Consider the following 27042-nt stretch of genomic DNA (forward strand, 5'->3'; position numbering starts at 1 on the left):
AGCAGGCCTATGTTTGCCTTTTTTGCGAAAAATGAAAATAAAATTCCCCGTTGATCTTGTGTTGATAAAAAGGACTTTTATATTATTATACCATCAGTTCAATATAGACATTGTTCAGCTTAAAGCGAACAAGAGTATTACACATTATGAAATATTTACGCCTAGCATCCAAGGCTTTCCAGATTGTAATCCCCCTTTCCTCTGCTATAGTCATTGGAGTCCTGTCAGAACATACTTTGATATATTGACGTCTTTTTTGTATTTCTATGCATACAAGCTGTATCGGTTGAGTTCTTGAAAAACTAAACACCTTATCGGTAGTCAATGACAACTTTTGCAAGTTCATATCATCCAAGTCTATCAGTATACTTTTAAAGTTGTGGTCAATGCAAAACATTCCGGCTTCGTACAGATGTAACTCTTTCAAGTTTGGAAAAGACATAGCAAATCTCCTGAAAAAATAATCAGCAATCACAGAGTTTTCTATACACAAAGTTTGTACTGTTTCAAAAACACAGCCATGAGTATCCTTTAAGCTGTATCCGCGAAGAGTCAATTCCTGCAAGTTACAAGCCTTTTCTATAAATAAAGCGACAACCCTTGACATGGTGAACCCTCTAAATTCTACTTCTAAGCACAGCTTATGAAAGTTTGGCATTTTGCTACTTGTAAAGCCATCCATTGCGACAAGGTAAATAAACAAATTTAAGGGCATGCTGATTTGGCATTCGATTGTATGGTTCCATGACTTGCATAAATCTATGGTGAGCACTGAGGATCTGGCTACTGTCCATTTCATAGAATTACATGCTTTAAGCTTAGAAAGATGACAGGCGACGTTGAGACATTCATCAATCATTGTATATATTTGTTCATTATCACTCCTGTATCTTGTTTCTGCTCTTAATGTTAAAGAAACTACTTTCTTCTGAGGTGTAAACAAAAAATCTTTTAACTGCTTATAGATTTCACCAAAGTTTGTTTGTAATGATGTTATTTCCATGCAAAAGGTTACATATGAAAGGTTGACCAAGCCTGCAGTAATATAATCAATCAACACTTTCGGTATCAAAGAACGGCATTTAACATTTAGAGTTTTCAGTGAGGGACATATAGCAAAGTTAGCCACCAGTCTTGCATCATCGTTCATGTTGGTATACAGGTCTAATTCGATTAAGTTGGGACATGCATTACAAATGAACATAAAACCTTGTATGTCTGTGATAATCGCTGTCGACGGTAGAGCCAGTTCTTCAAGTAACGGAAAGTCTATTACAAAATCAAAATCTTCAGTGTCCTCGAGCCATCTTATGACCTTGATAGTGTCTTTATACTTGTAGAAATAATCCGATTTAAACCATCGAGGGTTAGCCTTCTCGTCAAGTCTATGAAGTTTCCATTTTATATTACCGTCAAATTCAAATAGGTAACGATACAAGCTGCCTCCACAAGCAGTCGGAGAAATGCTAACCGATGTAACCTCGGGACAATATTTGACAAATTTTTCAAAATTTTCTAATGGTATCCTCGTATCAGCCATCCCTTTGCCCTCACCAGTAGTAACTTGTTTGACATATTTTCCAAATCGAACAAGTTGATTAGATGCCGGATTTTCTTGAAAGTTTATGAATTCTTCAATTTGAGACGTGTTCTTGATTTGAATGCTACGAAAAAGATGCCGTGTAGCCAAAAGATACCACGATACGCAAACAAGCCGACAACTTTTAAGGGTTGTTCTTTCTGCGTGTTGAAAGACAAGGTCGAGTATATGCATGGGTAATTGATGGATCGCTGGCGTTGTCATGAAATGCTGTAACGAGGGAAGAAAGAAAGAAAGAGTGTCTTTAAACAGCAAAAAAGCCCAAAGCCTCATCTACCCTATATTGTGTTACTACTCGAGGGTTGCATAAACTGGATGATTTTTTACCCATTTAAACAGGCACAAATATGGCTTAAGGCTACATTTTCCCACAGCTATTTTCTTTTCACCCTTTTACTTTATCATGTCCATTTCAAGCATTAAGCGATTAGCACCACAGACGACTTCTTTGTTTGTTTGTGATATTCAAGAACGTTTTAAAGGCCTTATTTGGCAGTATCCTTCTGTTATTTCTGTTGCTGGGAAAATGGTAAGCTGATCTTATTCAACACTCTCGAGACTAGCATGGACTATTATAGATAAAAGCAAGCAAACTCTTGGACATACCTGTTGTCGTCACTGAACAGTATCCCAAAGGTAAAAGACGAGAAACACGAAAAGATATTGTATTAAAAGGGTATATGTAGCATTTGGAAAAACGGTGTCCGAATTAGATATATCTGATGCAGCCATTTGTCTCGAAAAGACAAAGTTTAGCATGTATGTACCTAAAGTAGCTGATTTCTTAAAGGAGAACAATACAAAATCGGTTATTTTGTTAGGCATCGAGGTAAGAACTTGATGTGTATTCAGATCACGTCTAAATAATATTATTGCCATAGAGCCATGTCTGTGTACTTCAAACTGCTCTTGAATTGCTTGAGAATAACTATGACGTTCATGTTTTGGCTGATGGTGTCTCATCACAAAACTACCCCGAGATAGACATTGCTATTGCTGTAAGTGATGATTGAAAAATATATATACATGTATATGCTCATTCTTAAAATAGCGCATGAGATCTGCTGGTGCCACAATTACTACATCAGAATCCATTCTCTTCCAATTACTCCAAGATGCCAAACACGATAAATTCAAGGGCATTAGTGCTTTGATTAAGGAATACATGGAAGCTACCAAAGTGAATAAGCTCTTATACAGATCTTCCTCCAACCTTTAAAGACGATAATAAATACTTTTTATTTTATGATTCGAAACTCTTTTCCCAAAAGCCTGTTCCTCTGGCTATTTCTGTCTGCCTTGTTTTTCTCATGGATCGAATAGCTGCTTTCAATCCAGGGTATAATTGAGCTATATTCAGTCTCCACCAATTGCGGTTATATTCCATCTGACGGTCATACGCTTTGTTTAGGAAATCCTTGTAGAACACTGACATGGCCTCTGCTGTTACTTCTTGCCCACTTTTCCTTACTATAGAACTCCATTTAGATTATATAAAAAAAGACTCCTGTGCTTACATTGTTCTTCATATTCGGCCTTTGCTTCTGCAAACATTAAATTGTTTTTATACCAAAAGTTTTGATTAAATTCATCTACTCTTTGACAAGACTCTCTCCATTCTCGTTCCTAAGCAATGTCATTAACCTTTATCTTTATTCTTTTTTTCTTTTTTACTTCTTTTGTTTCGTCAGGTGGTATATAATATTTGACAGGTCGTAAATTAGAAATAGGATCAGGTGTTCCAATCATATCAGCTGCTACTGGTTTTGAAAGATCCTCAGTAGGTCGCTTTTTGATTTCTACAAAGGAATTAGTCAATGGTTGTAGGAATCTACTTTTTTACTTTTTGTGCAAACAGTCGTCAATGTTCGAGTTGAAACTGTAGATCGTAAAGAATGCTACCGAGTAAGTTAGATTTCATTCCTTTCTTTTTTGCTTTCTATTGAAATGATTCATTACTTTCACAACAAGTGACATGCTCATGAGTAATAATAAAGTCTAGGGTGAGCAAAATAAGACGTTTCCTCACTTTACCCTGCAAAAGATGGTTTTTTTTCTGAGCTTAAAATGAACTTTTGTTTAAAGCCAACACTACATGCAATTACAAATTTATCATTAGTCTTTGTTGATAGATAACATAAAAAATCTCTTTTTATCTCTTTGTTCTTGAAAAGAAATACAAACCAAGGCGATGGTTTTATACAGTCATGCTTAACTTGACGCTACGTATTGAAAAGTTTTATTGGATTGCATTATAGGTAATGGGTAGAGGCAGCGCCCGTAGCATGTAGTGTTTTCCATTTGATTTTCGTTCTTTAGGTTATACAGTCTTTCCGGAAAGTAAATTCGTCGTCGTCAAGAATATTTTCGTAGTACCAGCCTTGACATCCATGGATATACTGTATTTCCAAATTGAGTTGTCGTATTGAAACCGCTGTAATGTTATCAGTAATTACAAATACAAAAAGAATATGGCTCATTATTCCATTTGGCGGTAATATTAATAGATGGGATGTCTTGGAGTTGAAATTAACTTAATATTAGAAATGACCCTCTTTAGTCTCCTTGTAAAAGTTTAAATTCTTTATTCGATTTTTCCATGAAATCAGAAGAACATGTAGTCATATTTGGCAATGCATATTCTTCAATGGTCACGAAGCAGATTGCTTCTATTTGACATGATTTCTTTGTCCCAGGCACTCGATCCTGAAACTTGTTTGGAAAAGAGTCCTTTTTTTTTTTTGCTTCTTTACAGCAGTTATCAAATGTCCCTCTGAGTGTTCAAAGATTCGCCAATCAAAACTAGCCTGTCCTCATGGCCCTTGCTCTGACTCGCTTGTCCCGCCCTCTCTGCTCTCTGGCGTGTATCTGGAACGTTCCCCAATAGTCTCTTCTTTCGCCCTGGGTTCTCTCTGTCCTCCGTTCCTTTTTTTTTTTTTTGTTTAAACTTCTCCTGGGTAGTTATCGCTACCCTCCCCAGAATGCACCTTGGTGGTAAGTAAAACTAATATTAGGATATGTGCCCTAATACTAACATACGTTTTCTCTCTTTTTCTACATATACTCATTATCTCTCTCTCTCTCTTTTGACATGATGTCGTTTTATTTAAACGTATTTTCTTTGTCGTCTTTTTACGAAAATATTTTTTTTATTTTACGACAATATTTTATAAAATTAACGTCAATAATTAATAAAAATACAGTAAAACGTATACGCCATATGTCATAAAACCTGTTATTTTCTTGTTGCCATTTATTTTTAAAAGCTTGGAAGACCAGACTGACGCTCCGAAAAATGGAAAGAATGTTTTCAACTTGTCTATTCACACGGACGGCTTTGGTGCTTCGATCATTTTTGCTAGAGGAAGAAATAAAGAAAATAGACGTTTGGCTGAACTAGACTTAGAAGGCTTTCATAAAGATGAACTTGAATCATTATTTTTACCAATCGCTATTGATCCTGGTCGAAAAAAGATATTTACGACCACTGTTATGCATTCTAGTAATGAGCAAGTATTTAGAAGATGTAGCTCAAAGGAAAGACAGTGTCAGGCAGGAACCCTCCGAAGATACCAAAAAGCTGAAAATCTAAAAGATCAAGGAGGCATTTCAACCTTGAAACGTCTCAAAAAAATTTACAAGCGTTTAACCTTAGATTAAAACACTGTATCCTTTCAAAGGTGCTATTATGTTCATTGATTAACAAACAAACAAACAAAAAAAAAAAGACAAGATATATTGAGTATCCTAAAATGGGTTATCTAAAGTTCGATTTTATTTTTATTCTGCATATATACTTCAACAATGATCAGAGTACAACGTCCCTATATCTTCTTTAACTTTTGGCTTTTGGACCTTTGCTGAGCAAGGAGGTCTGTGTTCTTTTGGATGTACAAGTACGCTTTATACACAAGGTACCCTGCACTGGATACGGATGCCACCAAGAAAGCAGCCACAAAGGCGTAGATGTCCAGATTGTATGCTTTAATGAATGAGAGTTCTCTTCGGACATCTCTTCTATGAGTTATCTTTCCATCTTCATGTGTAAACAGAGCTTCTTCAACAACATCAGCTCCACGAGTGACTCCACTTCTTGATCTGATTTGAGCTATAGCCTTGAAGCGGTTGATATTTCGCTTGTATTTTCCAGTCTTGTCCTCAAGGATTTCTTCAATAAGAGCAGTTGCCGTTGACTGATCATAGTCTCTCTTCAACCAGCGGCCAATGCCAATTTCTTCCATCGTTTTAGCATTACCAGGCTGATCACCAAAGAAAGGAAAGATGGCTACAGGAACGCCCTCGTACATCGATTCAAAAAGAGAGCCTGCGCCACCGTGTGTTATGAACATTGCAGTCGAAGGATGATGAAGGATAGCTACTTGTGGCGCCCAATTGACAAAGGCAATGTTGCTACCATTCGCTGGCTTATCAAAGAAGCTTTTTACGTCATATGTGGTATTGGAGCGTGTTGTCAAGTACTCGGGAAAGAGGTCTTGGATGCCGCGGGTACCCCAGATGACCCCATCAAGCTTGCCTGCTTCCATATTTTCCAAAAGTGATGTCAAGATCAGTTGAATGTCTTTGGGGCTAGGGATAGCCACTTGACCAAAAGCGACATAGACAACTCTGCGATGATTATCCAGGAACTGCTGAAGATCAGTGTTGAGAACAGGGTGAGTTTTGGGGATAATGGGACCTATGACCTCTACAAGTGGACCAACGGGGCGAGAAGGCTCAAAGCCAAAGAAGGAGTTGACAAGCTTGAAAGAGTCTTTTGGTAGCTCTGAAGGATGCACAATCGGGTCCACTCCGATTGCTCGCTTTTTTTTATTGATGCTTTGTATTGTAGGCCATGCCTTGAGGATGAACCGTATAGGACTGATGACCTTATCTTGCAGTCTTTCCGAAAATGAGAGGCCTTTGACAGTAGGATGATGCAAGGTAAGCATATCTCTGTTAACATAGGGCGTAAGAGAGTCTATTAAGATATTTAATATTTGTTATAGAATGTGATTAATTATCCCACGTGTGCGTGTACCTGGACTAAATGCATATGTAGATGTTACTATAAAAGGAATTTTGGCTTTGGTTGCGGCTTCAGCACAGGTTCCATCAAAATGATCACATATAGCGAGATCCACTTTTTTCTTTGAGAAAACATCCAAATGTCCGGTATAAGCTATGGTAGAAGTGAGTGAGTATTGTCACTTAGAAAAAAGTATGCATCCATGTATATATATATTTACAGTCTATACCCCTGTTCCCAAATAAACCAACAAGATATGCGAATTGATCTACTGGAGACATGGACAATATTCCTTTTTGTATTGTCTGCATTTCTTCTTTTGACACCAAGGACGGTGCTCCTACGATTAGTTCAACTGAAGGAGCATTTTTAATGAATTTGGCATGATCTTCCTATCGTCATCATTGTAAGTAGTTTGTTACATAGTACACTTGTTAGCTTACTCTAGTATAATATATCGTGTGATGACCTCTGGCTTGAAGTTCTTCAAGAATAGAAAGGACCCAAACAACATGTGAGGATCCACCAAAGCCGGCAGAGAATAAGATGTTCTTTTGGGTACGGAAGTCCGGTTCCAGATCAAAGGTTGTCTGTTCTGCAGATCCAAAGACAAAATTACTTGCAGTTAGGAGCAAGGCAAGAGAAATGGTGGCTAGCTTCATTTATGGAAGTAATATGAAATCAATTCAATAAAGATAAACAGAAATGAATGTGTATATTTATATGTATCTACATCGTGAACCTTTTCATTGTAGATCAAACGGACGGGGAGGAAATTAGCCGTTTACGGCGGCTCAACGGGCGGGGTGTATCGGGGACGGCCCTTTTAGTGCATGCGGTAACTCAATGAGTGCTTTTGGTTGCTAGGAAACGTTCATGTTAAAAAGCAGTAACAATTAAACTGTTTATCCGTAAGGTTTCTCTTTTTAACTTACAGATTAATCTCACGTGAAGTCCTAACAAAGTTTAAAAAAAGAACAATAACCATGGAATCGTACCTTTTACTTTGACGAAAGAGGAGATTGTACTACATGTCCTTAGTTAGATGAAATCTATTAACATCAGTTACAAAAGGAGATTCCTTTTTATACCTATATACTCTGAATAATTTACTTTAGAGTATGGTTTCTTATTGTTGAAAATAGTATCAATTTAGTAAACACTTCAATTGTAAAAGAGACTAACTTTAAAACGTTTGATTTTGATATTGAGCGGTTTTCGGAGATAGTATGCTGCAAGGCTTTGAAGAGTGGCAAAGTGTATAAGAATGCTTAGAATTCATCTGCCACTCCATCCATTCCAATATACATGGCAAATGCTTAAAGTATATCAAGGTCTGTTAATAATCCATTACGGAATTAGTGCTAAGACAGTTATCAAAGGGGATGATTTATTGAACTAAACGATGTTAAAGCCCTGTATCAAAATTTACCCATTTCGGATAATTATAGTGTGACCCGTTATCTTTCCATTTGAAAACGTAAATCAATACATACAGGAAGTCATATTACACAAACAATACTGTGCAATTGAATAGGAGGGGAAAAAAAAGTTGTTGTTTACAGTATTATCTCATTCTACATTCAATAAGTATAAAGTAATACTAAGGGCTAGAAAGGAACAGATTGAGGAAGCGTAAGTGGCTTTGAGAGTGCACTACTCGGTAGGAAAAGTAGAAGACATTGAGTTGAAATTAACCACAGACTTGGTATTGAAAACGCCGGCCTAGACACATATGGTCTCAAGATCAAACATTTTAGGACCAAAAGCATTGCAAACACCCGGAGATGAGCAGAAAACAGAATGGGTATTGTAAGCTGTAAAGATAGAGTATCATTTATGGGACGTAGAACCAATATTAAACTAACGTAAAGAACAAATTGATTCAAAGAAAAAATAATAATAACACATCTATGACATCAGCGAAACAATTGAAACTTGAGGCAATCAAAAGAAATTCATGTATTGTTATCCGTATTCCTCCCCCCTTGAATTAAGTTGACACAGATGAGTAACACACACCACACATGTGTAACTAAAGTTGGGGCTGTAACCATTGTAAGACTATTATGGGTGCTGAAAAAACTTCATTCTTTTCGGTCCGTTGTTTTCATACTTTTTGTTTGTACTGACGGATATATTCCCGTATCTGTTTTGGGCATTTCAAATTCTGTTGGCTGATATTTACAGTAGCCAATTAAGTCGATGATCAGCAAAATAAATTTTTGCTGAAAAGAAGAGAGGAATGTTATTAAGAGAAGACACACGAGTGCTTTATAGGTAGAATTAATTCTGTCATCAGATGCGATAGAATAATGTAAAGCAGAGTGTATGTTCTACTGTAAGATTATAAAGTACTATGATGCATCTTGTTAAACGTGTCAAAAAAGCTTGGTCGTCAACCTGTAGCTCGAAATGATGCAACACGTATTAATAATAGATACAAGTGGATTCTAAAATGGACAGCCACAGATATGGACTAACATTCGAAATTATATTTTTATTGATGAGTTCGTATTTGATATTAACACGATACCCTCTTACGGTAGGTCCATCTGTGGTATGCCTATTACTACTACGATTTCTCTTAACAAAGCATAGTCTCATTCTATTCTAGGAGAAATTTCAACAGCAGGAGTTGCTCAAGCGAGAAAAAAGTCAAATGTAAAACCGGCTCAAGAACTAATCATTTCCTTTGATCTTTTGAAGGAGACATTAAACCATTTAGATGTATTCTCAGAGCTGAAAGGATTCTACCACGTTATGGTCAATGCGCCTATCCATAGCCACGAAGAGATTTGATAATTCGATTACCAGCAGCATCTCCTAATTTACGCCAATTTTACCACTGTTTTTTAAATTCGCTGTTTGAAATTTGTATATTCATCATGCGAAACTACAGAAACTAATACATTTTCCTACAAGAAAAAATATACTACTTCTAAATATGGAAAAAGCGTATTTTGCAGAATCGATCACTGGATATGATGCAGCAATGTCAAGACTTGGTCAATCAAAGCTTCACTGAAATAAACACTGTACAATCTGCATAAACTTTATAAAACGTCATCGTATTTTCCTATTCATTTGCTACTAAAGCAGACGTTTTATCTTGTGAAATATACAATTTCAAACGACTGATAACGGGATCGGAGATAGTTTTTCCGGTTCGTGTGTACTAAAATGAAGATGGGGGACGTAATCTTACTGCAGATCTGGTATCAACAGAGAATGAATAATATAATTAGAAATTTTTCTCTTTTCTAAGGAAAAAGAAACTTTGATTGGCAAGCGAAACGAGCTCAGCTTGGTTTGTATAAAAATCAAAGATTTTGATCCCACTTGTTTTCTTTATTCTTCTTTTTTTTTTCTTTAATGGAAGAGAAAAGTGAAGTAAACACTCCTACGGATTCGCTGCATCCTCGGAACAATAATGACAACTCCTCATCAAGTACAGCCAATGGTTATACAATAGGTCAACAAGGCACATACGGTGAAACAGATGTCAATCAAGTCAATGTTGAAGGTATCGTCTATTATCTTTTTTTATATATAACTTATTCATGAGCTTTAGATGCCAAGAATCAATATAGTGAACTTCGACGCGAATTAACAGCACTCAGTCAGAGAACAACACCATCCAAGATAGAGGAAGGTCAGGCCAGTAAGGATGAATTTAATCTCGATGAATTTCTACATGGCATATCCAAAGAGTTGGACGAAAATGGCCGAAAACGTAAACATTTGGGTGTCCTTTGGGAGAATCTCCATGTAGAGGTAACAATCGCCCCCACTTCATCATTACTGCTTTTCTAAATACATTTTATGCATAGGGTCTTGGCGCCGATGCATTTACTATTCCGACCGTCTTTAGTAATATTATGTCCGTTTTCAGCATTTGGAAATTGTTTAAAAAGAATAAAAATACAAGTACAAAAATCATCCTTCATGATCTCACCGGATGTTGTCGAGACGGTGAAATGCTTCTGGTGCTCGGACGTCCTGGCGCTGGATGCAGTTCTTTTCTTAAAGTGATTGCCAACATGCGTGGATCATATACAAAAATCACAGGTGATATCAGCTATGGGGGTATCGATCCCCACGTATTCGCAAAGCGGTATCAAGGTCAAGTATGTTACAATGAAGAAGAAGATCAACATTATCCTACACTTACAACCAAGCAAACACTTCAATTTGCATTAAGAACAAAAACACCCGGTCAGCGACTTCCCGAGCAATCAAAATCTGATTTCGTGAATCGCGTCCTTTATTTGCTTGGCAATATGCTTGGTTTAACAAAACAGATGAACACAATGGTTGGCAACGCATTTGTCCGTGGTTTATCCGGAGGAGAGCGTAAGCGACTGTCAATTGCTGAGCAAATGACAACCCGGAGCACAATCAACTGCTGGGACTGTTCTACACGTGGTCTAGATGCTGCCTCTGCTTTGGACTACGTACGTTCACTTCGTATCATGACCGATATCTTTGACATCACGACTATTGCTACGCTTTACCAAGCATCCAATAACATTTACAACATTTTTGATAAGATCCTGGTTTTGGATGAAGGTTATTGCATCTTTTTTGGCCCTACAGAGGCAGCCAAACCTTATTTTGAATCCCTTGGCTTCTACTGTCCTCCTCGTAAATCAACCCCAGACTTTTTGACTGGCCTCTGTAATCCACTAGAACGTGAATTCAGGCCAGGTTTCGAAGACACCGCACCAAAACATGCTTCTGAATTTCAGGATCGCTACTATCAATCCGGTATCTATCAGCAAATGATGCAAGACTTTAACAATTACAAAGAAACCGTTCAAAAGGAAAACAAAGCAGCTGCTTTTGAGGACGCAATTCGAGAAGAACATCAAAAACGCGCATCAAAGAGATCACCCTATATCGCATCATTCTACCAACAAGTCAAGGCATTAACCATTCGTCAGTATCATCTACTTATCAAAGACCAGCAAGCACTTATCTCTCGGTATGGAACCATTCTGATTCAATCACTGATCACTGCCTCCTGCTTCTTTAAACTCCCATTGACAGCCACAGGCGCCTTCTCTCGTAGTGGCGCGCTCTTCTTTGCGGTCTTGTTCAACTCATTTATCTCTCAATCCGAACTCGTGCGGTTCTTGACTGGTCGACCCATTCTTGAAAAGCACAAGCAGTACGCACTATACAGACCGTCTGCATTTTATATTGCACAAGTGATTATGGACATTCCGTACGCTATCGTCCAAGGTAAGCTTTTTTTCTCATTGACTACTTTTTGTTCAAAGCCTAATTTCACCAAATATATAGTTCTCTTGTTTGAAATTTGTTCTTACTTTATGATGGGTCTCAATTTGACGGCCGGAAGATTCTTTACTTTTTTCATTGTACTCTTCTTTATCAACATGTGTATGAACGGTTTCTTCCGTTTCTTTGGCGCCATCACATCTAGCTTCTTCCTTGCCACGCAAATCACTGGTGTCTTATTGATCGCTATTACCTCGTACACAGGCTACACGATTCCTTATAATAAAATGCATCCCTGGCTATTTTGGATTTATTACATCAACCCAATCTCGTACGCTTACAAAGCCTTGATATCCAACGAGATGCACGGCCAAATATACTCATGTGAAGGCTTTGGTAATTCTGTCCCCTCTGGCCCTGGATATGATGACTGGAACTATAAAGTTTGTACAATGCAAGGTGGTAAGCCAGGTGAACCGTACGTCCGTGGAGACGACTATCTTCTTGACGCACTCAGTTACAAGCCTTGGCAGCTTTGGGCACCTGATTTTGTTGTAGTTGTTGCCTTCTTTTTGTTTTTCACTCTACTTACAGCATTGGCTATGGAATGGGGTGGTATAAGCAAAGCTGCTTCATTGACAAAGTTATATCTTCCTGGAAAGGCACCCAAGCCGCGTACTGAAGCAGAGGAGGATGAACGCCGACGCCGACAGAACAATGTGACTGAAAACATGGACAAGATTTCGACAGGAACCACTTTTTCCTGGCAGCATGTCAACTATACTGTGCCTATCAAAGGCGGTTCACTTCAGTTGTTGAATGATATTGGTGGTATTGTTAAGCCAGGACATTTGACTGCTCTTATGGGTTCTTCTGGTGCCGGTAAGACCACGTTGCTGGACGTTCTGGCCCGCAGAAAGACGATTGGTAAAGTGGAAGGTAATCTTTATTTAAACGGTGAAGTCCTGATGAATGATTTTGAACGTATCACTGGGTACTGTGAGCAAATGGACATTCATCAGCCCAAGGTCACAGTACGTGAAGCACTTCAGTTTTCTGCATCTTTGCGACAGCCTTACGAAGTACCTCAAGAGGAAAAATTTCAATATGTCGAACAGATCATTCAGTTGTTAGAAATGGAAGATATAGCAGATGCACAAATTGGTGACGTGGGTTCAGGCTTTGGTATCTCCGTCGAAGAAAGAAAACGACTGACGATCGGTATGGAACTCGTTGGTAAACCTCAGCTCCTCTTCTTGGATGAGCCCACATCTGGCCTTGATGCTCAAAGCTCATACAACATTATTCGATTCATTCGTAAGCTGGCCGATGCAGGATGGCCCGTACTCTGCACAATCCATCAGCCCTCTGCTATCCTCTTTGAGCACTTTGATCATCTACTGCTTCTGGTTCGCGGTGGCCGTACAGCTTATCATGGTGAAATTGGCAAAGATTCACGCACGATGATCGATTATTTTGAACGAAACGGGGGCCCTCGCTGCTCGCCTGACGCTAATCCTGCTGAATACATTCTGGAAGTCGTTGGTGCTGGTACAGCAGGAAAAGTCACTCAGAACTGGGCAGACGTTTGGGAAAAATCAGACGAGGCCAAAGCACTTGCAGCCGAGCTTGAGGAAATCCATCAGAACGCCAACAAGAACCCTAGTCGTGAGGCGCGTACGTATGCAACTCCCCTCTGGACTCAGTTCCGTCTGGTCTATGCTCGTATGGCGCTCGCATACTGGCGTACGCCTGAATACAATATTGGTCGATTCATGAACTTGATGTTTACCTCTCTTGTTACCGGTTTTACATTTTGGAAACTTGGTAATACGTCTTCTGATATGCTCTATAAGGTGTTTGCCCTCTTTAGTACATTTATTATGGCTATGACAATGATTATTTTGGCTCAGCCAAAGTTTATGATGGAACGTATTTACTTTAGACGCGAGTATGCCTCCAGATACTATGGATGGCTTCCATTTGGTATCTCTGCTATTCTGGTTGAACTGCCTTATATCATATTCTTTGCTGCTGCTTACATGTGTGGATTTTATTGGACAGCAGGCATGAAGAACACGTCAGAGGCATGTGGATACTTTTATATTATCTTTGTCGTTCTCGTCTGTTGGGCTGTCACCCTTGGTTTCGTCATCGCAGCGATTGCCGAAATACCTACAATGGCTGCCGTGATCAATCCGCTTGTGATCTCGTTGCTCATCCTTTTCTGTGGTCTCATGCAATCGCCCTTTGCTATGCCTCGTTTTTGGAGTTCGTGGATGTACTGGCTTGACCCGTTCCACTATTATATCGAAGGGCTTGCCGTGAATGAACTGTCAGATCTTCAAGTTGTATGCACAGACGCTGACCTCCTCAAGTTTACACCTCCTCCCGGTCAAACTTGTGGTCAGTATATGCAAAACTTCTTGTCACAGGCGACAGGATATATTGCCAATCCTGATGCGATGCAACCAGATCAATGTGGATACTGTACCTACAAATCTGGTGCTCAGTTTTATGAAACTAATATGGGATGGAGTGCAGCTCACAAATGGAGAAACTTTGGTATCCTTGTGGCCTTTTTCTTCTTTAACATTTTTGTGTTTTTGGCCATGGTTTATTTCAAGAGAAAGGGAAGACGTTAGATCTAGAGAAGATATTAAATCCATAATAATGGATTTTATGTACAATATTAAAATAAAGACTCATGTGTACAAAGTAATAGCCGTATTATATTCTTAAAGATACATCTTAAATGGAAGCTTCCTTAAGAGTTCTATGGAACCCTTGAGGCAAGTTTTGCCTTGTATGCTAAATTTAACTCATTAAAACCTTATAGTGCTCACGATAAAGGAAAACAGCAACAGTCAAAGTGTTACACATATTAGATAAGAGGCTCATGTCAAGTTAGTAACACTTGAAATGCTTTGAGGTCACTGGCTCATAGTTTGAAGCCTAAATTCGATCGTGCACCTGCCGAGGCAGCCGTGTATTGCAAAACTGAAGCTGATATAAATTTTGCCAGTCCAAGGAGATAGTCTTTTTTAATAACATTTTTAGATAGAGAGCCAAAGATGATGATGATGACGATGACGATGACGATGACGATGAATAAAGCGAAGAAGACATGATGAGTGTGGTAGAAGACATTATTGAAAATAAAAAGGGTTTCCGCACCTCTTCTGCTGCCACATCAAAAGCCCTATTTACCGAGAAGCATATAATGCCATCAATTAGAAGGCTCTTGTTGAAAGATGCAAGTCAAGGCTATCATTATGCCATGTGATTATGCTCAATTATCTTTGTCTACTTCTATATTAACTACTGTATATCGTACTCTTGGATAGGATTGACAAACCGGGCAAAATGGCAAGAAGCCTGACTTTATGATTGGCATAAAGATCAAAGCCAAAGAGGTCTACTTCTTTTTTGTTGAGGTGAAAAGACCAGAGACCACAAGCAAGTATCAAGCAGAAAATGATTACACAAATCTCATGAAGCAGATGAAAGATTCTGTTAACGATCAGTTACGCCTGGGGATCCAAAACCTTTCCTCTCTTAGTCTTTGGGTTGAAGGTATGCTCTCATTTTGCGAGTCGTTTACTTAGAAGAACATAATATCTAATACAGATATTTTAATAGGCTTTTGATGCACGCTCTTCTGAATGAAGCTTGTTGAAGATGGAGTATACATGCCTGTAGCAATCGATCGATTTTTTCTGGTTGAAGAATTTCGTCGGTTGATTCACTTGTCTTCGATTGTCGAGTTTTTTTATTTTGCTAAGGCACTAATTATAAACTAGAATTTCTGAGGCATGCAATCAAGTTCCCAGAAAGCATTCCTATCATTTCGCACGGCATTCTATGAACGTATTTGAAGATTGCTTAAATGAACTCCTTGTATAAGCTTTTGTACCGTTAAGAAGGATGCTAATTAAAGTATCTAGAAATGTTTAAAAAGGAAATGGTCATATTTGGTTGTATGTTGTGTAATTGTAACACTACAAGTGTTAATAAGCGATTGTTTAATCATTGGGAAATCTCTTTATTTTATGCATCAACAAGAAAAAAAAGGGAGCGGATAGGGTCCTTACGGCTGCGTTTTATTCAGCCACAATGACAGAAAATCGTCTTGTTTTGGTGTATTGGAATTTCTACATCGGAACCTCGTGTAACATATATTCTTCAACTTCATTCTAAATATGACTCATGGGCAGCAGCCGGAAAGCTATTGTATCTTGTGAAGTACGGGAAGCAAAGCTGACCAGATGAAAATTACCTCAAATGAGGACTGAGTCCCTCTTTTCACGAACACACTATCTTCACTACTCACCAGTTCAATAGAACACGCGGTCCACACAGGCGAAATATGAAAAGAGAGTTGATAGGCATACGCTATAAAGTTTGTGAGAATTATTCCTAAAAGTCCCATCCGAACCCCATCTCACTAAACAAAAGACCTAAAAACGGGATATCATACGATGTTGTGACTTTGTACTGTTTAAATACATATATAAAAAGAACAATAGATGGAGACGGTGAAATAGAAACTGTGTTTTATTTATTTATTTTACAATCATGACAAACGAAATCCCATCCCATGTACTGAATCCTGCCCATATACAATACATGGCAGCAGTTCCTGACGTTGACCCGTCTCTGTTAACCATTGACATGATCCGAAAAGTTGTTTCTGGTCAACCCTGTCCTCATGAGCCAAAACCAGAGGCATCCGTTCAATCGATCCAAGTTCCAACTGACGATGGACGCTCGGTCAAGGTTGATATCTACAGACCAAAAGATGTGCTGCCTGAAACCGTACTCCCTACATTGATTTATTTGTAAGTTTATATATCCGATATATGCTATGGTTAATACTCATAATATAGACCTGGTGGAGGATGGTGTTTACCACCTCAGGGTTGTCATTATCATATTGCTCCAAAGGTAAGAACTTAGTAATTGGCTTGTGATCAGAGCCGCTAATAGAATGCGAGGGAAAAATAGCTCGCGGTTGATGGTCGTTGTGCTGTGCTCTTCGTCAATTATTCTATTAGTCCCGAAGTAAAGTTTCCTGTGGCAGCTAATGAGTGTTTTTCTGTTTTCAATTGGGTACTGAATACTGAGAATGCGAAAAAGATTGCAGTCGATCCTAGCCGTGTCGTACTCGCTGGCGACTCTGCTGGAGGAAACTTGACGGTTGCCCTCACACGTAATTACACATACTATTGCTTCATCTATTTACTAACTCTTTTTTTCTAGTCCTTGCTAAAAGACACGGTGTACATCAAGCTATTAAACGCCAAATGCTTTTCTATCCTATTCTCGATGCAACATGGAGCAGTGAATCATACAACATTTATGGTGATAAAAACTATTTCTCATCTCGCTTCCTTAACCAGCTGCTTTGGGACAACTACAAATCATCTGATGCCGATGTACAGAATGTCCTTGCTTGTCCTGCTCGTGCCACTGTTGATGAACTAAAAGAGTTCCCTTCCGCTTTCATCGTCACGTCAGAGGTTGATCCTCTTCGTGATGAAGCTGAAGAGTATTCTAAAAAGCTGTTGCTTGCAGGTGTCCAGGTTTCGTCTATGAGAGTGTTACATGCTATGCACGGATTCTTATCAGTTCCGGGACTATTTTGTGAGGAATCTCTGAATGTTATTGATGCAGCATCCGGTATTCTCAGAAGAACATTCGCAAAATAATGGATTCATTGATCAATAAAATATTTGATTGTTTAAAGATTTTTGTTTAAAAAAGACCATAAAAGGAATACATGTATCAATGTCTTTTCTGATGGTACATATGTCTTAATACAGAAGAGATAGAATTGCTTTATTTATAATAAAACGTATCAGAAGCAACGGAAGAGCCATGATATGTAAACATTAATGCCTCTTTTCTATCTCTCGCTCTCTTGAGGCTTATCGGAAAGTAAAAATGATGTAGACCGCTTTACAAAAAACAAAAAGGCTTATCTGCGAACTATTTTAAGAGGAAGGTTAAATTAATTAACTAGAGACGGGTTATGAATAAATGGAGTTACACAAAAGCATTCAGAAAACCTAATTTGGCAGAAAAGAAGAGTAACATTTAATGCATTACTGCAGAGGACCATAACATAAAACGGTTTCCCGTCTTATTAGCAAGCTATTCTCCTTTGAATGATTGGACTATATCTACCATGACACATAAACTAAGCTAATGGACATAGCTAAGTTCTAAATACTAGATTAAGGCAAGTCATCATCCACGTTACACATTCTATGCTTGATTAAATCAAAGTACTGATTTTATATGAGCCAATCTGGAGAAAAGGAAAGATAATTCCGGGTTCCAAGACTGAGTTTAATAGATATACAAGTGTTTCAAACAGTACATAAATAGGGACCATCGTTTCTGTTTGTCTCGATAGAATTGATTGTATATCACTGCTATAGATGAAGCTAGCCACCATTTCTCTTGCCTTGCTCCTAACTGCAAGTAATTTTGTCTTTGGATCTGCAGAACAGACAACCTTTGATCTGGAACCGGACTTCCGTACCCAAAAGAACATCTTATTCTCCTGTAGTGCAGGTGGATCCTCGCATATTGTTTGGGTCCTTTCTATTCTTGAAGAACTTCAAGTCAGAGGTCATCACACGATATATTATACTAGAGTAAGCTAACAAGTGTACTATGTAACAAACTACTTACAATGATGACGATAGGAAGATCATGCCAAATTCATTAAAAATGCTCCTTCAGTTGAACTAATCGTAGGAGCACCGTCCTTGGTGTCAAAAGAAGAAATGCAGACAATACAAAAAGGAATATTGTCCATGTCTCCAGTAGATCAATTCGCATATCTTGTTGGTTTATTTGGGAACAGGGGTATAGACTGTAAATATATATATACATGGATGCATACTTTTTTCTAAGTGACAATACTCACTCACTTCTACCATAGCTTATACCGGACATTTGGATGTTTTCTCAAAGAAAAAAGTGGATCTCGCTATATGTGATCATTTTGATGGAACCTGTGCTGAAGCCGCAACCAAAGCCAAAATTCCTTTTATAGTAACATCTACATATGCATTTAGTCCAGGTACACGCACACGTGGGATAATTAATCACATTCTATAACAAATATTAAATATCTTAATAGACTCTCTTACGCCCTATGTTAACAGAGATATGCTTACCTTGCATCATCCTACTGTCAAAGGCCTCTCATTTTCGGAAAGACTGCAAGATAAGGTCATCAGTCCTATACGGTTCATCCTCAAGGCATGGCCTACAATACAAAGCATCAATAAAAAAAAGCGAGCAATCGGAGTGGACCCGATTGTGCATCCTTCAGAGCTACCAAAAGACTCTTTCAAGCTTGTCAACTCCTTCTTTGGCTTTGAGCCTTCTCGCCCCGTTGGTCCACTTGTAGAGGTCATAGGTCCCATTATCCCCAAAACTCACCCTGTTCTCAACACTGATCTTCAGCAGTTCCTGGATAATCATCGCAGAGTTGTCTATGTCGCTTTTGGCCAAATGGCTATCCCCAGCCCCAAAGACATTCAACTGATCTTGACATCACTTTTGGAAAATATGGAAGCAGGCAAGCTTGATGGGGTCATCTGGGGTACCCGCGGCATCCAAGACCTCTTTCCCGAGTACTTGGCAACACGCTCCAATACCACATATGACGTAAAAAGCTTCTTTGATAAGCCAGCGAATGGTAGCAACATTGCCTTTGTCAATTGGGCGCCACAAGTAGCTATCCTTCATCATCCTTCGACTGCAATGTTCATAACACACGGTGGAGCAGGCTCTCTTTTTGAATCGATGTACGAGGGCGTTCCTGTAGCCGTTTTTCCTTTCTTTGGCGACCAGCCTGGTAACGCAATCAAGGTTGAAGAAATTGGCATTGGCCGCTGGTTGAAGAGAGACTATGATCAGTCAACGGCAACTGCTCTTATTGAAGAAATCCTTGAGGACAAGACTGGAAAATACAAGCGAAATATCAACCGCTTCAAGGCTATAGCTCAAATCAGATCAAGAAGTGGAGTCACTCGTGGAGCTGATGTTGTTGAAGAAGCTCTGTTTACACATGAAGATGGAAAGATAACTCATAGAAGAGATGTCCGAAGAGAACTCTCATTCATTAAAGCATACAATCTGGACATCTACGCCTTTGTGGCTGCTTTCTTGGTGGCATCCGTATCCAGTGCAGGATACCTTGTGTATAAAGCGTACTTGTACATCCAAAAGAACACAGACCTCCTTGCTCAGCAAAGGTCCAAAAGCCAAAAGTTAAAGAAGATATAGGGACGTTGTACTCTGATCATTGTTGAAGTATATATACAGTATAAGAATAAAATCGAACTTTAGATAACCCATTTTAGGATACTCAATATGTGTTGTCTTTTTTTTTTGTTAATCAATGAGCACAATAGCGCCTTTGAGAATTACAGAGAAGCAGAAGTGCGTTTTATTGTACAAGCTGAACTTCAATGTCATTTATCTCAAAACGAGCAACATCATGGCAACGAATATTATATTGAACTAGAGGCTTCATACATCGTTTGACTTCAACGGCTTTTTCTGTTGTCAATATCGTAAGCTTACTGATATTCTCTATTAAAATATTTGTGCGTCCTTTATGTGTTGTAACATATACAAGTTCTTGTTTCCAATTCCTTTCATAAGGATTAATGACTCGCGTATCAAGAGATAGCTTTTGCAGTGACATATCCACCAAGTTTACTTCAGCACCGTCATCATTAGCTGCGTCAAAAATGTCATCACTATCTCCTTCAATAAGAATGTCAATGGATTGCAAGTAGAGCTCTTCCAAGTTGGGGCAGCTGATTGACAATTTTCGAAGGAAATTAGGATCAAATTCAGATCCATGCACTTGTAAGACCTTGATTGATTCATAAACCAAGTCATGAAATGTATACAAGCAGCCGCTCCAAATAGTCAAGCCCCAAAGTTCTTGACATTTCTGTATAAATAAACAGATATCCTGCGATAAATGTGTGCTTTGATTCTTTAGGTTTATGTAGAGTTTATGTATATTTGGTGGCGTTCTGTCTATATTTTGTTGTGAAAAAAGTCTTCCTCCACGATCTGCTATCTGCAAAGCGAGCTCACGAACGACTGTATCGTTGGGTAACTTTTTCAAGCTTGCTGTGATTGCCATTCGTTTTGTAGTATTTGATCTTTTGAAAATCTTTATAGAGTTATATACATTTGATTCCATGAGCTGTAGTCCAAAAGTGTTGCTTATACATTCAGAAATCATATTGTCAACTTGCTGCATTCTTCTGTTCAACGTTAACTGAAAAAAAGAATTTTCAGGGCGAGTGACCAAAAAGTTCAGTAACCCATTGTAAACTTCAGGAAAGTTTGTGAGCTCTTCATTTTGATTTATGTATATGTGTATATGAGAGAGGCGATCAAATCTTTCAGTGAAATAATCGAGCAATTGCTTTGGTATCAATGATGTGAGAACTGTGATGTCTAAAGTCTTCAAAGAAGGGTGCTTCTTTTCATTGACAACAAATTGTGCCAGGTCTTTTGTTTCAATGACTACATCCAGTTTAGATAAATTGGGGGATACATCAAATATACGCACAAAATCTTGCATAGCTTTGATGTGTAGAGGAGAAGATAATTTGACATCTTGAAGTGCTGGATATTTTCTAAAGAACTGTACTGTGTCTACATCATGACGCTTAGAGATCAGTTCAACAGAGTCTTTAGAGTTGGCATGCAATTTTAAGACTGTGTTATCATCACATACAGTGTTTAAATTTCGTAGTTTCCACTTTATATCATCATCCATTTTGAACAAATGAGCTACCATACAGTTTAAAAAAAGGAACGAAGAAAGGTGGAGGGTTTCGATATTCGGGCAGCATTTGACCAGTTTTTCGAAATCGTGATACGACAACACTTCACCTTTTTCATCGGGAATGCATAAACAGTACATCATTCTTACTTTTCTAATAAACATTCCAGGCTGAATTAGCCTGTTTGAGATTTGCTTTCGGTTGAGCTTCAAGAAAGCCTTCAAACTATGGCGATGGTCTATTTTAGCTTCATAGAACAAATGTTTTGAAGCAACTGGATGCCATTGCAAACAAGTAAGTCGGCACTCTAATAAACTTAGTCTCGAGATCTGTCTAAAGATATATTCAAGTATGTCTGTTGGTAGTTGTTGTATGCTGCTCATTAATAGATCTGTCAAGTAAAAGAACAACTAAATTGTAACCCCATGTTATTAAACATGGTGCATGTCACCTATAACCTGTTCAAAAACTCCGAAAACCTTAAAATCTTAAAGCGGCAGTCGGGATCAGTGTTCTTATGAGCTAACGACTATATTTGATAAAGAAGTCATTAATAATCAAAACTTAGTGCTACTTTATTCAATACCTTTACTATAATTTGAGTTATCATGATTTCTATTTTGCAGAGCACAACCTCCATTTATACGCGATAATTCAATCTTCATTGCTAATCTTCTCTCTTTATTATTTACAAAAAGTTAATACGACGTTTGCCAAGAAAGATGTTAGTAAAACGCGTCTACTGACATCTGTTTTCATTAACGATTAAGCTGCTAAAGAGATTTCTTAAAAAAAAAAAAAAAAAAAAAAAAAAAACACACCTAAGTTTTATCTTAAATGGTATGAAAACTAACAACTCTTTTGTTTATAGCACTTGTTGTAATATTCTTTTGAAGTTTGAATCTAAGAAGACTGTTCGTTCCAGTTGGGATCAAAGTGTATATAAAATATAATATAAAACAAGAGTAAACAAGATGGGCCAAAAGGAAGGTATTGCAGTACATTAACCTCCTCTATCAATTGGGCGTCAGTGTGATATTATGTAGAATCTAGAACAGTAAAGCACAGTCAAATCCAACACAAGGCTTTGTTGATTAAGACTAAAAGTGCTTTAATGTGTTGACCACTTTGAAGGTAAACAAGTTCTCTAAGCGATACTTGGATCTTTTAGTGAAGGCTACAACTCATGGAACGCCTTCAGCACGAAGGCAACTTTATATCAAGTTGTTTAGAAGCTCTCAAAAGAAGTCCGAATAAAACACTTCTTTTTATGAAGCCATCTTTATGACTCTACTTCTTTTGCGTCATTTATTCAAGTATTAAATACATATAGCATTTGTTATATAAAATACAGTGTTTATTTACAAGTGTTTGTCAAATAACTAGAATTGAACATTTTATAGGCAACCTGCATCATATTTATCTTTCCTGGTTGATTTTTGTGAGATTGGTCCATTACTATACCTATTACTCTTAATCTGTTTGTTTGTCTGTGACCTGTCAGATTGCACGTTACCGATATTGACGTCATCTCTTTCTTCTTTACATAACACAAGTATAGCAAGCAAAGAATTCTGATCGAAAACATTGATAGTTTGAAGATTATTCTTGTTGACTACAAAGTGGCATTACTCTCGAAATAAATAAAATGCCCATCTGTGAAACCTGCACTTTTACTCATTCACTTTAATCGTACCACAGCTATTTGTTTCATTGTCAGTTAAAACCAAATATTGTTCAACAACAGGAAATAGTACCCGTCAGACTGTCGTATAACAAATAGCAAACTGTGGGCCGTACTGAGCCAAAAAAGTAGTTTGTCAAAGAATAAGAATGTTGGGAGGAGGAAGATATCATTAATGAGTTTAACAACTGTATCGTTCGACTATCCTGAATATATTAGCTTCTGTAAAATCATGAATAATGTAAATAGGGCTTTTGCATCCGTTTCCCTCAAATTGAAGTAGAAGCATTGTTGGTGACATGAATTCCCCAAGGAAAACTTATCATATAAATTGCTAATCTAATAGAGACAATTGCTTAACAAAGGTTCAGTTTCAACGGATTTAGCGTTTACTTCAAACTTACTACAGGCCCTATCCCACAAAAAGAAAACCGTTCATCACGGAATACAATAAAGTAGTTATTAAGTATGATTATTAAAAAAAAAAGAGGTGTATTACAACAGAATAAAAATGGAACAAGAATAAATGGTTTGTATGAAGGAAGAGAGAATAATGCTTGGAGTTGTCTACAATGAAGTTCTATGTCTATAAACCGTATAGGTAGGTTGCATAGATAACCATTGCTGCGCCCACTAAAAAGGTACCAGAAAAGGCAAAATTGAACAGCCACACGCTAATGATACTTGATAATATAATACTGATACTTGTCGCAAAGCCTTTCAAGATATTATCTGCATATTTGACTACCAAGGCAACAATTAGCCCACCAAATGCTTGAATTGCAATAACAATCCAGGTCAGTGCTGTGTAATTTACAAAGAATCCTTTTTCAGCAATAGTAGCACCATCTTGAAGCGTTACCACAAAGATTAAGCCTAACACCACAGAGAAAAGCGACATTTGTATATTTCTTATCCATAGCTGATTTCTGCTAGCATTCTCTTCTTCATCATCATCTTCTTGATATAGTGTCTTCTTGTTTTCTTCTTCATCTTCAGTTGCAAGTGGCTGTGGTTGTTTTGTAGGGGCCTTGAGTATCTTTTCAAAGTACACTCCGGCTAATCCTGATAATAGACATGCTGCTAATACTGCCAAAATGCCCTGTAAGTTTGATTGGTTCCCTATTGTCACTCCTGATGTCTCAACTAGTTCTGAATCTGATACGATACTACTGTTTCCTGTGATGTATGAAATAAATGCGGTGGAAGCGTTCTTTGGTAAATTGACCAGAGCAATACCAACAGTCAAAATAGCCAATGCAATCCATTTTAATTTTGAAAGGTTTCGTTTCAGAATCATGACAGTAAAAAAAGCAGTAGTCAGGATTTTTAGCTGATAAGTTACTTGAAATGTTGCAGCATCTAAATTGGAAGCAGCGACGTATTGTAGATTGTTCTAATATAAAAAAGCATAAGCATATAATGTCATACTATTCTTTGTTTCCCTCTTTCTTACTTGGATCAAATATAGCCCTGCTGGGAAGGCAAGCTTTAATGTTTCTCTCCAGTTTAATATCAATTCACGATTTAATAACGACACCAGCCTTGGTAAAGACCTCTTTCTGGCATCAAAGTTTAAATAGAGTACGAGGAGACATACAATTGACTTGAGTACTTCGCTCATTACTACAGCAGTTGATGCCAAATATAGTTTATCTTCAGGAACACTGGCTCTAGTATAGCGCATTACCAAGATGAGTGCACTGTTTTGAACCACAAGAATGATGAGTGATAAGTATTTAATCGGTATTCCATTAAAGACACTAAGCGGGGCTACTTTAAGTGTTATTTTACAAGAATACTCTAATAATGCTTTTGTTTGTATATTTTTACCCATTTTGAACAATAAAGAAAATGAAAACAAGAGAAACAAACTGTGTGAGTGTGAGTGTATTTAAATAGCGGTCACTTAAATCATTGTACGACTGGTCCTATTGTGGCGCATTATCCGTTTACCCCCAGCCCAAATAGTTTATTCACTTGAATTAAAGTCTATCCAATATGAAGAAAGTAGAATGAATCATAACCTGCGATATTATCTAATCATTTAATAAATCGTTTATTTCATTTTATTACAGATCAGAGTTTCCTTTGTTAATCTCAATTTAGAACAGAACAAGAAAAGTACGACAAGACGCAGGCTCAAAATGTAACTTCATTTTTCTATAAATATACTTTTTTTTTTGTTGGCAGTACAATGATCTTTTGATTCAATGATCTCTCTTAGTGGCGCCAGCACTTTAGTGAACGTAATACATGTTTCTTGGCTCTGATCTACTATCGTTATCAAAACATCTCCTTGTCCCCGAACGCCTTTATAGAAAAGCACTCATTCTTGGCTTTAAATAAAGAAAAATCATAAGCTGGTGTCGCGTATTTTTGCAAATTGTAAACAATTAGTCAACGCCACATGTATTCATAAACAAACTCATCATTATAGAAAAAGAACATTCATCTTTAAAAATAGTGCAAAGTTAATCACGTTTTTGTACAAATGTAGCAAAGCAGTTCCTTTTCAATTAGAGCAATTTTATGCCAACAGGGTCGATAGTTGATGTCAATAGGTCTTTATTACAATCACATACTGAACGATACTGATTCATGCTCTACTCAAGTTTAGCATTGATAACAATCATCACAAGATAATCTTTAGCGTGTTGTGAATTCATGCTTGTATAATAAATAAAAAGAGGAAAAGAAAAGGTTTGTTAGTGAACCAATAAAAGGGGTATTTAGGCTTTTCTTTGCCTACCCTTTGAATTGCTGTGATTTATTATTTATTTACAAGAATTTATAGTTTGCTTATGAGGTCCTTCACCATCTGTCGACACTCTTCTTCACTTAGGTATTCTGAATGTTGGATAGCGTTTGCAATCAAGATAGTCACCTTGGGTTCCTCAGAGTTGATCCAGACACGACCATTCATTCCAACTGCTATTTCAAAAGGAAAATGTTCTCCCAGTAAGGTCAGCATGGGTGTGTTTGGATTCAGTAGTCTTCTACACAATCCCAAGGAACAATTGAATACATATCCTCCTACTAATTCACCAAAGCCGTCTGCTTTTCCAGTTGTAGGGTTAACACATTCAAGTTCTGATTCCATATCACGGTTAGCCATGGATACTCTGCAGTAAACTAAGGAGCGAACTTGTATATTAGGTTTGTAACGTTTGGTTGCATTTTCAAACGCCAACATGGGCAGCACGGCAGCATGGGCTGTACCAATATCAACACGAAAGTACTCTCCCAATTTGGCTGTCACTGTACCAATGACAGATTCACCTGTTGATGCAATGTACTATAATAAAACTAAGTATGGACAATCACTTTTTGATGTTAATCTTACTCTCTTTTGGTTGCTTTCAATCCACCATCGATTGCCTGATTCTATGTGTCGCAAAATGCCAGCCTTTGTCGCAACCACGTCTTCTCCTTCTTGTCTTAATCCAGGTCCTAGCACAACTTTAGATTCAGTATCAACTGAAATCAGATCCCCTGGCAGAACGATGTGCAAATCGACATCCATCATTCAATCAAACGAAAAAGAAAGAAAGGAAAAAAAAAGAAGAGAAATATTTTCTTTTCTTTCCTTTCTTTCTCTTTCTTCATTCTTTTTACGTGGACTGTTTATCTTTTTTTTTTTTCTGGG

General features: G+C 37.8%; 11 protein-coding genes across 11 annotated transcripts; 5 read left to right on the plus strand and 6 right to left on the minus strand.

Moving 5' to 3' along the window:
- Nucleotides 1-85: 85 nt before the first annotated feature.
- RHIMIDRAFT_248834 (uncharacterized protein) lies at nt 86-1804 on the minus strand (the record flags this gene model as incomplete). The annotated part of the gene is made up of 1 exon (XM_023610566.1): nt 86-1804. One exon carries the CDS (start codon nt 1802-1804, stop codon nt 86-88), a length of 1719 nt encoding a protein of 572 aa, XP_023469420.1.
- A 199-nt stretch (nt 1805-2003) lies between these two features.
- On the plus strand, nt 2004-2819 carry RHIMIDRAFT_198345 (Isochorismatase hydrolase; the record flags this gene model as incomplete). Its single annotated transcript, XM_023606281.1, has 5 exons — nt 2004-2129; nt 2179-2236; nt 2287-2429; nt 2482-2598; nt 2652-2819. 5 exons carry the CDS (start codon nt 2004-2006, stop codon nt 2817-2819), a joined length of 612 nt encoding a protein of 203 aa, XP_023469421.1.
- A 24-nt stretch (nt 2820-2843) lies between these two features.
- Nucleotides 2844-3577, minus strand: RHIMIDRAFT_235053 (uncharacterized protein; the record flags this gene model as incomplete). The annotated part of the gene is made up of 5 exons (XM_023608290.1): nt 2844-3070; nt 3118-3226; nt 3275-3399; nt 3444-3498; nt 3560-3577. The coding sequence occupies 5 exons, from the start codon at nt 3575-3577 to the stop codon at nt 2844-2846; spliced, it is 534 nt and encodes a 177-aa protein (XP_023469422.1).
- Nucleotides 3578-5314: 1737 nt separating this feature from the next.
- On the minus strand, nt 5315-6629 carry RHIMIDRAFT_92283 (UDP-Glycosyltransferase/glycogen phosphorylase). The gene has a single exon (XM_023615876.1). It carries the CDS (start codon nt 6547-6549, stop codon nt 5425-5427), a length of 1125 nt encoding a protein of 374 aa, XP_023469423.1. The 5' UTR covers nt 6550-6629; the 3' UTR covers nt 5315-5424.
- Nucleotides 6630-9084: 2455 nt separating this feature from the next.
- On the plus strand, nt 9085-9428 carry RHIMIDRAFT_235055 (uncharacterized protein; the record flags this gene model as incomplete). The annotated part of the gene is made up of 2 exons (XM_023608291.1): nt 9085-9171; nt 9228-9428. The coding sequence occupies 2 exons, from the start codon at nt 9085-9087 to the stop codon at nt 9426-9428; spliced, it is 288 nt and encodes a 95-aa protein (XP_023469424.1).
- A 292-nt stretch (nt 9429-9720) lies between these two features.
- On the plus strand, nt 9721-14599 carry RHIMIDRAFT_273297 (ABC transporter G family protein). Its single transcript, XM_023612380.1, has 4 exons — nt 9721-10152; nt 10201-10403; nt 10460-11873; nt 11934-14599. The coding sequence occupies exons 1-4, from the start codon at nt 10002-10004 to the stop codon at nt 14513-14515; spliced, it is 4350 nt and encodes a 1449-aa protein (XP_023469425.1). The 5' UTR covers nt 9721-10001; the 3' UTR covers nt 14516-14599.
- A 1830-nt stretch (nt 14600-16429) lies between these two features.
- RHIMIDRAFT_273299 (uncharacterized protein) lies at nt 16430-17646 on the plus strand. Its single transcript, XM_023612381.1, has 4 exons — nt 16430-16711; nt 16760-16817; nt 16878-17082; nt 17133-17646. The coding sequence occupies exons 1-4, from the start codon at nt 16449-16451 to the stop codon at nt 17579-17581; spliced, it is 975 nt and encodes a 324-aa protein (XP_023469426.1). The 5' UTR covers nt 16430-16448; the 3' UTR covers nt 17582-17646.
- A 670-nt stretch (nt 17647-18316) lies between these two features.
- RHIMIDRAFT_235058 (UDP-Glycosyltransferase/glycogen phosphorylase) lies at nt 18317-20180 on the plus strand (the record flags this gene model as incomplete). Its single annotated transcript, XM_023608292.1, has 4 exons — nt 18317-18535; nt 18587-18758; nt 18826-18966; nt 19027-20180. The coding sequence occupies 4 exons, from the start codon at nt 18317-18319 to the stop codon at nt 20178-20180; spliced, it is 1686 nt and encodes a 561-aa protein (XP_023469427.1).
- An 81-nt stretch (nt 20181-20261) lies between these two features.
- RHIMIDRAFT_92338 (uncharacterized protein) lies at nt 20262-22098 on the minus strand. Its single transcript, XM_023615877.1, has one exon. The coding sequence runs from the start codon at nt 22090-22092 to the stop codon at nt 20344-20346; it is 1749 nt and encodes a 582-aa protein (XP_023469428.1). The 5' UTR covers nt 22093-22098; the 3' UTR covers nt 20262-20343.
- A 1881-nt stretch (nt 22099-23979) lies between these two features.
- On the minus strand, nt 23980-25258 carry RHIMIDRAFT_224027 (nucleotide-sugar transporter; the record flags this gene model as incomplete). Its single annotated transcript, XM_023607495.1, has 4 exons — nt 25227-25258; nt 24850-25166; nt 24559-24789; nt 23980-24495 (listed from the first exon to the last, which is right to left on the minus strand). Exons 1-4 carry the CDS (start codon nt 25228-25230, stop codon nt 23980-23982), a joined length of 1068 nt encoding a protein of 355 aa, XP_023469429.1. The 5' UTR covers nt 25231-25258.
- A 629-nt stretch (nt 25259-25887) lies between these two features.
- RHIMIDRAFT_212703 (exosome non-catalytic core subunit RRP40) lies at nt 25888-26963 on the minus strand. The gene is made up of 2 exons (XM_023607221.1): nt 26740-26963; nt 25888-26691 (listed from the first exon to the last, which is right to left on the minus strand). The coding sequence occupies exons 1-2, from the start codon at nt 26920-26922 to the stop codon at nt 26185-26187; spliced, it is 690 nt and encodes a 229-aa protein (XP_023469430.1). The 5' UTR covers nt 26923-26963; the 3' UTR covers nt 25888-26184.
- Between the last annotated feature and the right edge of the window lie 79 nt (nt 26964-27042).

This window comes from Rhizopus microsporus (assembly GCF_002708625.1).
Source record: "Rhizopus microsporus ATCC 52813 unplaced genomic scaffold scaffold_3, whole genome shotgun sequence".
Lineage (NCBI taxonomy): Eukaryota > Fungi > Mucoromycota > Mucoromycetes > Mucorales > Rhizopodaceae > Rhizopus > Rhizopus microsporus.

Excerpts from the sequence above, each read along its gene's own strand:
- RHIMIDRAFT_92283 (XM_023615876.1), bottom strand. The coding sequence starts at position 6,549 with ATGCTTACCTTGCATCATCCTACTGTCAAAGGCCTCTCATTTTCGGAA.
- RHIMIDRAFT_273297 (XM_023612380.1), top strand. The coding sequence starts at position 10,002 with ATGGAAGAGAAAAGTGAAGTAAACACTCCTACGGATTCGCTGCATCCT. Across the intron at positions 10,153-10,200 it reads CAATCAAGTCAATGTTGAAG|ATGCCAAGAATCAATATAGT; the intron begins GTATCGTCTATT and ends CATGAGCTTTAG. Across the intron at positions 11,874-11,933 it reads TCCGTACGCTATCGTCCAAG|TTCTCTTGTTTGAAATTTGT; the intron begins GTAAGCTTTTTT and ends CCAAATATATAG.
- RHIMIDRAFT_273299 (XM_023612381.1), top strand. The coding sequence starts at position 16,449 with ATGACAAACGAAATCCCATCCCATGTACTGAATCCTGCCCATATACAA. Across the intron at positions 16,712-16,759 it reads CTCCCTACATTGATTTATTT|ACCTGGTGGAGGATGGTGTT; the intron begins GTAAGTTTATAT and ends CTCATAATATAG. Across the intron at positions 16,818-16,877 it reads ATTATCATATTGCTCCAAAG|CTCGCGGTTGATGGTCGTTG; the intron begins GTAAGAACTTAG and ends AGGGAAAAATAG.
- RHIMIDRAFT_92338 (XM_023615877.1), bottom strand. The coding sequence starts at position 22,092 with ATGAGCAGCATACAACAACTACCAACAGACATACTTGAATATATCTTT.
- RHIMIDRAFT_212703 (XM_023607221.1), bottom strand. The coding sequence starts at position 26,922 with ATGATGGATGTCGATTTGCACATCGTTCTGCCAGGGGATCTGATTTCA. Across the intron at positions 26,692-26,739 it reads TTGAAAGCAACCAAAAGAGA|TACATTGCATCAACAGGTGA; the intron begins GTAAGATTAACA and ends GTTTTATTATAG.